The following is a 12,197-nucleotide window of genomic DNA, read 5'->3' as shown; positions in this document are numbered from 1 at the left end:
ATCTTTCCATCCATCTAATAGTTCTTCCTCGCTGAGGCCAATCAGGTCCTCATCGGACACTACACCTTTGACAGTGTTCATGGTCCTGTGCGCGCTCACAGAGACGGGGATGTTTCCAAACGCGACTAGATGTGACAAATTAAGGTACTGTTCCTTGTCTTTTAATTCGAGGAGTAGGTCCCCGCTTGCCATCCTTGTGGCCTTATAACCCGTTCCTATGGTGTCTTTCAAGCACTTAGCAACAAGAAAAGGTGAAATGGCTCTAGCTTTTTCAGATGATTGTTCACAGTGAACCACGTGGTATTTCGGAAAATTGTCGTTGTTTTTGGGCCAAAAGAATTGAGATGCATCGGTGCGTACCCTTTTTGGGGCACGATCGGTGGAAGAGGGGTTCGAGGGTCCCATGGAAAAAGTCGCTTGTTCGGCAACGGCGCCTACCACCCACCACGGAGCCCAACAGGGGGACGTGGCAGAACATGCGAAAAGTCTGCGCAACACCAGCAGTACGCCGTCACTATAACCTAATATGGTCTACCCAAGGTTGGGAGCCACACACGGTTAACCCTTGCCGCCAGGAAAAATCGGAAGTAACGAGAAGGGAGAAGTAGACAGGAAAGTTTAAAAGTGAGAGAAAAAGACGAAGATGAGGCGAGAGAGAGAGACAGGAAAAGGCGACTGCCGGTTTCCCCTGGGTGGGTCAGCCCAGGGGTGCCGTCTACGTGAAGCCGGGGCCAAAGGGGTGTGTTGCCTCTGCCGGGGGGCCTTAAAGGTCCAATCACCCGGCGTCGGCTCAACCCCCAGGATCCCCTTTTCCCCGGACACGGCAATGCCACGCACGGCTAGGCGTGGGAGGGGGTCGAAACCCCCCCGTTAGCTCGGGTCCGTGGTGTCGCTACACACCAAACGCCTGCTCTCGCAGACGCCCCTGCGGGGGGTTCGTCCTGTCGACATGTCGCAACAGATTGTGGTTGTCGACCCTGGGATGGGGACTTGTTGCAGCTGAAGTGAGGACGTGCCCTTGAGAAGTTCCTTCAGTTCGGTGTCCGTAGTCTGAGCCTCGGCGAGGACGTCTGCTGTTATCTGCACAGAGCTGATGGCTGCTACACGTGAAAGCGCGTCGGCGACCACGTTGTCTTTCCCGCTGACATGTTGGATGTCGGTGGTGAACTGTGCAATGAACGAGAGTTGGTTCTGCTGTACAGGCGGGAGTTTGTCGCGACGTTGAGAGAAGGCGTAGGTAAGAGGCTTGTGGTCTGTGTAGATGGTGCAGCTCTGTGCTTCGAGAATGTGGCGAAAGTGTTGCACTGCTTCGTATATCGCCAGAAGTTCTCTGTAGTAGGCTGGCAACATTGTCGGGGCGGTGGTCGTGGTTTCCTCAGTGGAACTGGCGGTTGAAGGGGTCGTTTTCCGAGCTTCGAGCTTCTTGGAGAAGAACGCCAAGGGATGCCAGGTGTTTTCCACGCGTTGCATGAGGGCGGCGCCGATGGCGAAGCTAGATGCATCCGTGAACAGTCCCAAGGGAGCGTCTGGCACGGGATGGGTGAGGAGCGTGGCGGTGCAGAGGGCGGCTTTGCAATCTTCGAAAGTTCTCGCTAACGTCGGTGTCCACGTGATGGGTTGGTTTCCTCGTAGGCCGGCCAAAGCATCATGGAGGGGAGCCTGGTAGTCGGCAGCGTGTGGCAAGAAACGCCTGTAGAAGTTCAGCATGCCAAGGAAACGGCGAAGGTCTTTAGCGGTGGTGGGTTGAGGGTAACTTTGCAGGTCTGAGATGCGCTGGGGCAAGGGCCGAGTTCCCTCAGATGAAACTTCGTGGCCGAGGAAGCGGACGACGGAAGCGCCTAGCGTGCTTTTTTTGGATATTGACGAGTAGACCGTGGTCGTCGAGGCGTTGGAACAGCAGACGAAGGTGCCTGTGGTGCTCTTCGGCGTCGCGGGAAAATACCAGTATGTCGTCAAGGTAAACGAAGCAGAAGTCGAGGCCGCGGACGACTTCGTCGATGAAGCGCTGAAAGGTTTGTCCAGCGTTCCTCAGGCCGAAGCTCATGAAGGGAAACTCGAACAAGCCAAAGGGAGTGATGATTGCCGTTTTCGGGACGTCATCCGGATTGACGGGTATCTGTGTGTACGCCTTCACCAAGTCTAGCACGGAGAACACGTGGCAGCCATAGATGCGATGGGCGAAGTCCTGTATGTGGTGGATGGGGTACCTGTCCGGGATGGTGCGCGCGTTGAGGGCACGGTAGTCTCCGCAGGGCCGCCAGCCTTCGGTCTTCTTCAGAACAAGGTGGAGTGGTGAGGCCCATGGACTGTCAGAGCGGCGGGCGATTCCTTCGCGGAGCATGGCCTCGAACTCTGCTTTGGCTATGCGCATGCGGTCCGGGGCAAGGCGACGGGCGCGGCAGAAAACCGGGGGGCCTGAAGTGGTCCGGATGTAGTGCACGGTGGTGTGCTGCACTCTGTGTGGCAGTCCGCTGGGACGCGTCAATCCGGGAAAATCGGCGAGGATGGCGTGGTACGGCGAATGATTGTCAACACTGAGTACCTTGATGCTTGGCTGTTGGGCGGTCGTTCGCTGGCCTGGTGTGGAATGTCCCGTTGTCGCGTCGATGAGGAGGTCGTTGCGGCAGTCCGGAAGGAGGTTGTAGTGGGCCAGAAAGTCTGAGCCGATGATGGGCTCGGCGACGTCGGCGATGACAAAATTCCAGCGAAGGTCACGGCGTATGTTTCTGAGCTGGATGTGCAGGCAGAGCGAGCCGTACGTCTTGATTGTAGAGCGGTTTGCCGCGCTGAGCTCGAAAGACGTAGGCGGACGAGGACCTTGAAGATGGGATCGCGGGTAGCAGCAAATGTCGGAACCGCTGTCGACAAGGAACCGCTGCTTCGTGATTTGGTCGGTGACGAAGATGCGACGGCCTCCGGGTTGGCAGCTTGCGGCCGTCTCTACGAGCTGCCGTTGGCGTTTTCCGCATGCCCAGCGGAACAGGGTGGTCGACATTGCCGGGCTCTGTCCCCGAAGCGTCGGTGGTAGTAGCACGGGCCGTTGTTGTCGGGTTGCCGCGACGAACTGGTGTTAAGGTCGCGGCTTTGCGAGTGGCGGCGCTGGTGCATCGGAAGACGTTCACCCAAGCGTTGTTGAATGGAGTTGAGCTGTCGATCGATGTCGTCGATGCGGCGTGCAAGCTCCGCGGTGTTCAGCGGTGCGGCGACAGCCTGGATGGTGGGCGACAACTGCGGCAAGGAGACCTCGATGACGCGATCAGCCATCTCCGCAAGTTCGTCGAGGGGTAGCCTAACCTGGGCCTGCAGAATTGCCTGGGCGTGCGGCGGGAGTCGTTGGAGCCAAAGCACTCGCAGGAAGGAATCCTGCACTTGCAAGCTTCCCGCGAGCGCACGCATGTGGCGCAGGAGCTGCGAAGGTTTGCGCTCAGCAAGCTCTGTGGACTGAAGGTGGCGCACCTTCTGTTCATCCGAGAGCGACAGGCGGCGGATGAGTTCAGTCTTCAGGTGTTCGTAGTGGTTGGCCGTTGGTGGGTTGGCGAGAATATCCCGGACCTCGTTGGCATAACGTGCGTCGAGGTGGGCGACGACGTAATCGTAGCGGGTGCGGTCTTGCGTGATGCGCGCCAGGGAGAACTGGGCCTCGACCTGGGCGAACCAGACTTCGGGCGAGTCCGCCCAAAACGGCGGAAGCTTGACGGCGACATGCCAGGCGTCGTATGAGGCAGCGTGCGGGATGCCTTCTGCGGGAGCTCTGACGTCCTCAGCGGAGCCGGCAGGCACGGCCTCTGTTGTGGAGGCGCTGCGGGAAGGCTGCTGTTGCTGGGTCTGCAGTGCCTGTTGAAGTTGTTGCACTTGCTGGCGCAGAGCGGTGAGAGCTTCCGGGTTGGCCATGGCGGTGCGGTTTGTTCGGTTTCCGGGTCACCAGATGTGGGATGCGGAGTCGGTGAAGGACGGATCCCAACATAAAACAAAACGATGTTTATTAACGCAGTAGCAGCAGCAGGGCAAGCATGCCGATGCTGCGCTTCGGAAGGTTAGAGAAACAAACATGCAACCAAGCTTGGTAGCTTGGGTTATATAGCCAGTAGTGGTGACGTAAGCCTCCGGTGACGCTGTCCCTTATCTGAAGCGTGGTGTAGCATGCAGCCGTGTCACGCCGGCCTAGATAGTGACGAGGCGGAGGCTGCGCCGGTTTGTGCGCACTGTGTCGCCACACTATCATTGTAATGTGCAGAGCACTTCACATGGCCCAAGTCAGGAGCCATGAGGATCTGTCTCCCGGTTGGACTGCCTGCACACCGCTTGCTGCCTCAGTGAAACCAATAAATGTAAGGACTACGACTCACCATGCCAGCAGCCTTCACGTTGATTGAGACCTTAAAAGTGTGGTAGGGACTTCACTAAGGATTTATAGTCGGATACAAATTAAGAAGTCCGGAGAGGTACCCCCCACACGATCGAAGCATGACAGCTGATCACCTCTGCGACTAAAGATATAGTTCCGCTCATGCACTCGGCAGTGTTCTCAGAAGGTGTGGTCCCCAGCCGTTAGGCTCACGTCAGTCTCGCCCATTGGTGCAGGCTTGTGTGCATCTGCCTTTGAGGAGGAAATACCGCAAACTTCTAAAGTTGTCTCAAAAAACACGTTGGGCAGCTAGTTGGCGATACATTCTTAAAATATAGCAGTGCTGCTTTTGACGAGGACAGAACAAGGAAGCGCACGACATGACGGGCGCTGACTCCAACTATTTCTCTTATTGAAACCACACGCATTGCGTTTTATAGCAAATGAAGGCAACGAGTGCATGTGCGATCATAAGTAGGCTTTATGCAAAACTATGAACTTTTGTTGAGTATTCTATATTAACGGGCAGCACGCAAGGAGACAGATGTGCGACAAAAAATGCTGCCTGTCCTTACTCCTGCTTAGGATTTCCTCAAGCGTGGGTTGACTGTTGATAATTTTATCTCTTTTAAAACCTTATACAGTCGAACCCGGGTATATCGAACTCGCCAAAAAACGTTTATTAGTTCAATATATGGCATAATTCGATATAGGCCCGCTATAGAATTTGATGACACAAAGGCACATACCTATAAGAAAAGTACTCCCTACTCTGGAACAAAATAGTCCTGGATTTTCTTCTGTTTCAACGACTTCGCTGCCTGCGACAGCACGCATGCCTCGACGTTGTCCAACGAGTCGGAGCAGCCTTCCATATTCACGCAATAGCGCCGGACCAACGCAAGTGCACTAATCACTTCGGAGGATGTAGGCAACGGGGCATCGTCAATTTCCTTATTGCTGTCGCTTTGGCTTGTGGTCGGCACGACGTCTGCAACGTAGTCCTCATCTTGTAGCTGGCCTATGATGGCGACGTCATCGTCCGCACTGACGAACTCGTCGAATGTCGATCCGTACGTGGCTGCGACGTCAGACTTCTCACCGCGCTCGACTAGATTTATGACTTCGAGTTTCGCGGCGAACGGCAAAGTCTGCCTATTTGCAGAAGCCATCACGACAGCGCGCCAAGAAAGTTCACAGAGCGCTAACAGGCAACACCACCAGCACGGACCACGCTGAATGAGGACTCGAGGAAAAGAGGCAGCAGCAGGCACGCAAGCATAAAGAAAAAATGGTGCTCACTCGTACCGCCTCCATGCCTCGGAGAAAGCACGACGGCCTCTGATTGGCTGTAAGCGCTGCAAGCAGGCCAGGATCATTTTTTGCAGGGGGGTGTTCGCCTGTGCACAGCCGGGTCTAAACCACTTTTAGATGTGAAGCATCTTATGGCGTGACCACCCTTACTGCGCATGCGCAAGCCCTCTCCACTTCCCTTCTCCCTTTCCCCCCTCCCATTCCCCTGTCCAAATCATAGAGTTTCCTACAATACTTACTAGAGGGAACTCTGGCGCTAGTGTCTATGGGAGCTACAATGCATGGCGCTTCAGCCAGCATGGGAATGATGGGTAGTACACGGATTTGTCTAAACTTCGTTCTTTCGGCTCCGTTTGGCTCCGCGTCGCCTGCATCCGCTTTGTCGCAAAACAAAGTTCAGCAAAAGTCAGCAGTTCCACTTCACCACTTTAACTTTTTTAGGCTCACTAATTCAAATCTTGTCACGGAGTTCAGAACGATCCATTCTTTTATCCGAAAGAAAACCAAAACACAGTAATAAACAAAGCCAGAAGTGCGTTCGAAGCCCGAAAGTACGAAGACTAGGCAAATCCGTGTACTACCCATCATTCCCATGGTGGCTGAACGATCGCAGCGCCAGAGTTCCCTCTAGTTAATTTTAGGAAACTCTATGCTCCAAATCACCTCTCCCCTTCCCTCTCCCCCTCTCCACTTCCCCTCTCCCCTCCCCCTCTCCACATCACCGCTCCCCTTCCCTTTCCCTTTCCACTCCCCGTCTCCTTTCCCCCTCTCCCATTTCCCCCTCACCACTCCACCTCTAAAACGCGGGCTCTACATGCCGAAACACTGCTTCGCATCGCCTCATGGTCCCCTTTAGCGGGAGATGGTGTGATTTTTTTCTAGGGTGGCGCCGGCAGTTTTCCCCGCCACCGCGAGGGAAAGCCAACTTGCTGGGGCACTTCTGAAGCACATGGAGTTTGATATATCCGTTGTCATTGCTATTTTCGTTCGATGGAACAGTAACTTTTGCTATATATTCTCAATGTAAATATACCGTGTTTAGAAATTGTTCGATATACGGGATAATTTGATATAAACGGGTTCGATATAGTCGGGCTCGACTGTATCAACACAACTTTTATCGAATTTGACAACTGACAGTTCATACAGTGCCAGCGCATTTGCATAGGATCATGTGTTGCACTAGTTTTATGCAACATTTTTTAGCATCAATTGACAATACTCTAGCATGAAAAACTGTTATAACGATCTTTAGATAAGTCAACAATTTTTTAGTAAAAACAAAGGCATTTCTGTCCACTACAAAGAAATCGTGATGGACATTTTACAGAAGCTTGAACACGGCAAAGGGCACACATTCACGTATGAGCTTCCTAAAGAAAATACAGTTAAACCTGAATATAATGAAATTGACAAATTCCCCAAAAGCCTTGTTACAAACATGTCTTCGTTATATGCAGTTTCAGCATGAAAATTCAGAAAAGAAACACACGAATTAAACAAAAGGGGAAATGAAGGCAGAGCTCACCCAAAACATTTATTTAGTGGCAAAAAAGCTACGTTATTTTGCTCTATTGCTTGCTTGTGTGGGATGCTCTATTGCTTGCTTGTGAAGGTTCCAACACCACTCTCAAGAGAGTGGTGTCGGAACCTTGGTGCCTAGCTGCACTGACACTAACGCCAAATGTGCATGTATGGTACAGCAAGTGTAACGCTGTTGTAAACGTACTGCATGCTTTTATTAGGCAACGCCACAAACTCACTGCACCACCACCTGCTGCCACCTTGTCATACCAGACCACTACAGCGTTGCAAAGACACGAAGTGCACCTCGCTTGCAAGAACCTAGTGGCTGTTGCCTTGACGCAACAAGCTATTCACCACACCCATGAACAGTATGGAGTGGAACAGCAGGAAGAACACTCGCACGACAAGCAAGAAGCCCCACAGTGATGGCGTGATCTGAGTAGGCAACACGATGCACACAACCAGCCAGGGATGATCGGCTACGCGCAGCAGTAGAGCATTTCAATAAAACGGTGTCAGTTTTTTCTCAGTAGCAAACCGCGGTTTACACTTGCACACATGTACCACAGAAAGCTGATATGCGCCTGTTCAAAGATCAGGCTTGCGAATGTGGTTGTGACAGTCTGGGCAGACGTTGGATGAGTGTGTGGCGACTTCTAGGTAACTGGTTCCTGCTGGTCTCTAGCTCCTGGTCGAAAAGGTGAGACAGGTCTAGGGTGACGTGCCGCCAGGGAAGTGCGGGAGTTGACAGTACCATTGGTTTGGCAAGCTGGATTCTAGTCTCGTACACACCACATAGACTCTGGCTAGTGCAACCCACTGGTTAACACCTTGGCTACCCTCATAGAGGAAGCTCATTATATCTTGATGCAATTGAGATCGTACAACAGGGCTTTTTTCACCCATGAGAGTGAGACTATCACATATAGCGAAGTTGCCGCGGTGTTCATAATAGTGAGTCATTTTCGAAGGCAATGAATGTCATCTAAGCCAGCCTTTGGTGTAGTAAGACTTCAGTGCTGCGCATTACCCATCAGATTCTTGATTCGCTCAGAAGTCTACCAGGCACACTGCCACAGCTGAACGAGGAAGAGCTTTCACGACTCATGACACAAATACCTCGAGGCTGTTCACACAGGCAGGAAATGTGGAGCATTCAGGATCTCTAGACAAAGTGTTGGCTGTAGCTAGGAGTTTGCCTTGAACGTGCTTTACTGCGTAATGGCTGCGCATGAGCCCAATGCAAAATCATTGCACTCAAGGGAATACCAATTCCAAGAATGCACAGGCCCATCACATTGCCCACACTCGCCTCACTGATTCTTGGGGCTTCCAAGAAGTCCTGTTAACACAGGCACCACAGAGACATGCAGCATTTACGTGGTTCCTTCCCGCTCCTGCGGTTAAAATTTAGCCATCTGAGCTTTTCAGCAAAACTGTCGCAACATTCAGGTCCTTACCAAATCCTACACCATGAGTTTGCTCTCAAAGAGCCAGGTTTGCCACCTTTATAGCCAAGAACAGATGCGCACGCCTCCCACTTGTGGGGGTGCTATTACCCCCTGTAAAGCTGTTTGCGCGTCATGGCCTACGTGCGTTTAGCGGATTAGCCGCAGTTAGCTTTAACGGCTGTTGAGCGAGGGGTGGCGCTGCGATTGTGCGGTACAAGGTTGGCGCGGCAGTGCCAGAAGAGCCGCCTGGCGAAAGAGAGGTTAGGCTGGCGGACAGAAAACAGCAGCGAGCCTTTTTGGGGTTTGGTAGCGTGTGTGAATGGATGTCTCCCGCGGTGAGTCCGTGGTGGACACCACGGCTCGTTTCCCAAGGATGCCTCATGGTGTGTCGAACGTCGGTGACGCTGCACTCACGGTATGTTGTGTTTGTTATGTTTCCTGTGTATTGTCTATTGGCATTGTATAAGGTTACTTAACGTGTACTAGTTGTATATAAGATTCGACAGGTGAGCTTGCCGTGACGTAAAAGCAGGTTAGTACTGGTTGTGTATCTGATTCGACAGGCGAGCTCGCCGTGATGTAAGAGCAGGTTAGTACTACAGTGCAGTCCACTTATAACGATACCACATATAACGATGGGTTGAGTTGTGTGTCATTTTATGCATTAAGTCTATGAGGAAAAAAACCATATATAACGATATGTTATTGGCAGCATATCTGATATAACGATCAAAATTTGCCGTCTGGGTGGCATTTTCTGTGTACAATAATTGTTACATTTGTGTTTCCAAGCTCCCCTGAAACGAACGATGCAGAGACGGGGAGAAATGACCTACATGAGTTCGTATCTGCTGCCATTTCAATGCTGCGTGTCCCGCCTGCGCAGCCCACGCGCCGAGTGCCATCACAAGCTTGCGCAGTGCGCTACAAGATGGCACTAGCCGCTTCACGTTGGCGTGCCTCGCCACTCGCGCGTGGCTCACAATCGCACCGAAAGGAGAGGGAGAAGAAAAGAAAAAAAAAAAGGTGAAAAGCAAGTTGGCGCGATGGTGCCGCCCATCCCGTCCTTCACTCAGTCTCTATGCGAGCGGCGGCTGAAGCAGCCGAAGCAAGTAGCACCTCACGAAATCAGCGGACATCCTTAAAGATGGCGCTGGTCAAGCGCAAAGCTGTGTCACTTGACACAAAGCTGCAAATATTGCAGGATTCTCAGCGTGGCTTCAAGGTGAGCGCCCTCATGAAGAAGTATGAGCTTGCCCAGTCGACAATATCCACCATTTTGAAAATTGGGAGCACAGCGATTGCCAAGGCAGGAACAAGCGGCCACGCCGACCAGCAGAAAATGGTTAGGGAGCCTCTGTATGCCAACGTCGAAGAGGCGCTGTACAATTGGCTTCTGACCACTCGTGCCTGTAATGTGCCCATCAGTGGGCCAATACTTGCTGCAAAGGCTAAAAATTTCGCCTTTCTTCTCGGACGGCCAGATATTGAGCCTGGAGGAGGCTGGATACAGCGTTTTAAAGATCGACACGGCACTGTTTATAAAAACTTGGTAGGAGAAGCGGCGTCGTTGGATTCCCAGGCAAAACAGGAGTGGCTACTGGAAAAGCTGCCCGGCGTCCTGGAGCGCTATGTGGACAAGGACGTGTACAACTGCGATGAGACCGCTCTTTTTTTCCAAATGACGCCGCCAAAAACGCACGCACTAAAAGGCGACCCATGCCCCGGCGGGAAGCACTCCAAGCTGAGGGTGACAGTGTTGCTGTGCGCCAACATGGACGGGAGCCACCGCCTGAAGCCCTTCATGATCGGGCGATCAAAGATACCGACATGCTTTAAAAACCAGCACATCCCGGTCCGCTATCACGGCAACAAGAAGGCGTGGATGACCCGTCAACTGTTTGAGGAATGGCTGCTCGAGGTGGATGGGATAATAGAAGGTCAAGGCAGAAAAGTGGTGTTGCTACTCGACAACTGTAGCACACACGCCGTCAGCCCCAAGCTAATATCTATCGAACTGATGTTTCCGCCTCCCAATACGACGGCAGGCATGCAGCCGTTGGATGCCGGTATCATTGCTAACTTTAAAGCCTTGTATCGGCGGCGCGTGCTGGAGTGGCTGATATTCGTCATTGACCGCTTAGCTCCTGGCACATTGGCCGACGCAGAGTTGAAGATCAGTTTTCTGAAGGCCGTGCGCTTTGTGTATGGGGCTTGGTACGAGGTGAAATGGTCCACGATCAGCCACTGTTTCAAGAAGGCGGGCTTCGTGTGCCAGGACGAAAATTCCCCGTGTGCTGATAGCATGACCGACACAGCTGAAGCCGCCGAACTGGCCGAGCTCTGGGCACACGTTGCTGGTTGTGACACAGGTGCTGTATCGACGGACGAGTTTCTGATGGTAGATTGTGCTGCATCATCCTGCGAAGAAGTCACAGACGAGGCGATCGCCGGGAATGTGTTATCGCGGCAGAGGACAGCGTTGAGCGACGACAGTAGCGACAGTGACAACGAGGCTGGCAGTGGCACTTTGGCCCCGACCTCCATGTCCACGGAAAGTGCACTGTCGTCGATTGACTCGTTGATTGATTTCATGCACTCTAAAGGACTGCCGTAAGTGTTCGCATAACAGCTGGAATCCATGCACGCCGAAGTCGTGAAGCTGCGACTGCTGCGACTGCCGCGAAAGCAGGCGAAAATGTCAGACTATTTAGGTGCGCCTAAAGCTTGACACTCTCGTTGGAGCGTGAAATAAAGCTTTGTTTTTGACATCCTGCTTTCTAGAACATCTATTCTTTAGTGCAAGTGGTAAATTCGGGATCGGAGCTACAAAGGTACGTTCCGCGGTGTTTGTTCTTTTTGTTTTTTTTTTTTTTACGGCAGTCCAGATATAGCGATCACCGGTTATAACGATCATATTTTTCGTTTTTCTCGATATCGTTATAAGTGGACTGCACTGTAGTTGTGTATCTCATTCAACAGGCGAGCTCGCCGTGATGTAAAACCAGGTTAATAAAGGTACACACATGGTTGTTGCACGACTGCGTGAACTGTCTCCATGTGTTCCGAGAGCGGCGTTCTTTTCAGCCCCCATACACTTAGCCCTACATGAATGCTTTTGCCTAGAAATGCTGTATTTACTCAAACATAACGCTAATTTTTTTCCCAGATTTTTGCAACCTGAAGTCAACCCTCACGTTACAATCGAATACCGAAACTCAATTTTTCTAAATAGTACAATGATGCACCCAATTCTAGACAACTACAGTTCTCGCTATTTCACTATTTATGTTGGCAACATGCGCACGCCAAATGCCATTTAGATCCACTATAAGCTAATAACCAATTTTTTTGTTTCCGTTCTGTGACAGCATGCACTTCGCGTTTGGTCTTGCATCATCGTGCGTGGCGGTCTCGGTGGCTTTGGTTGCCCTTGGGTGTTTTGACTCCCCTTTGGCTCCCCTTGCGATGGAGATGTGTCGTGCTCAGTACGATGCCCGTTTTAAGAGGCATGCTGTTTTGATAGCTGAAGAAATCAATTCAGCTGCTGCCCGAAGCCT

General features: G+C 52.1%; 2 protein-coding genes across 2 annotated transcripts in view; one reads left to right on the top strand and one right to left on the bottom strand.

Moving 5' to 3' along the window:
* The window catches only part of LOC119390941 (myeloid leukemia factor 1), a 56,905-nt gene that overhangs the window by 30,861 nt on the left and 13,847 nt on the right, over window positions 1-12,197 (bottom strand). The window lies entirely within an intron of this gene.
* LOC119390940 (tigger transposable element-derived protein 4-like) lies at window positions 9,785-11,303 on the top strand. Its single transcript, XM_037658655.2, has 2 exons — window positions 9,785-10,434; window positions 11,038-11,303. The coding sequence occupies exons 1-2, from the start codon at window positions 9,785-9,787 to the stop codon at window positions 11,252-11,254; spliced, it is 867 nt and encodes a 288-aa protein (XP_037514583.1). The 3' UTR covers window positions 11,255-11,303.

The sequence above is a fragment of the Rhipicephalus sanguineus genome, chromosome 4, assembly GCF_013339695.2.
Source record: "Rhipicephalus sanguineus isolate Rsan-2018 chromosome 4, BIME_Rsan_1.4, whole genome shotgun sequence".
In the NCBI taxonomy this organism is placed as follows: domain Eukaryota; kingdom Metazoa; phylum Arthropoda; class Arachnida; order Ixodida; family Ixodidae; genus Rhipicephalus; species Rhipicephalus sanguineus.
This window is presented reverse-complemented; position numbering and strand designations above follow the sequence as displayed.

What these genes read in the sequence shown, in the direction of transcription:
- LOC119390940 (XM_037658655.2), top strand. Translation starts at nt 9,785, where the DNA reads ATGGCGCTGGTCAAGCGCAAAGCTGTGTCACTTGACACAAAGCTGCAA. An exon ending in GACGGGAGCCACCGCCTGAA is followed by an intron (nt 10,435 to 11,037) that starts GCCCTTCATGAT and finishes CGAGTTTCTGAT; the next exon opens with GGTAGATTGTGCTGCATCAT.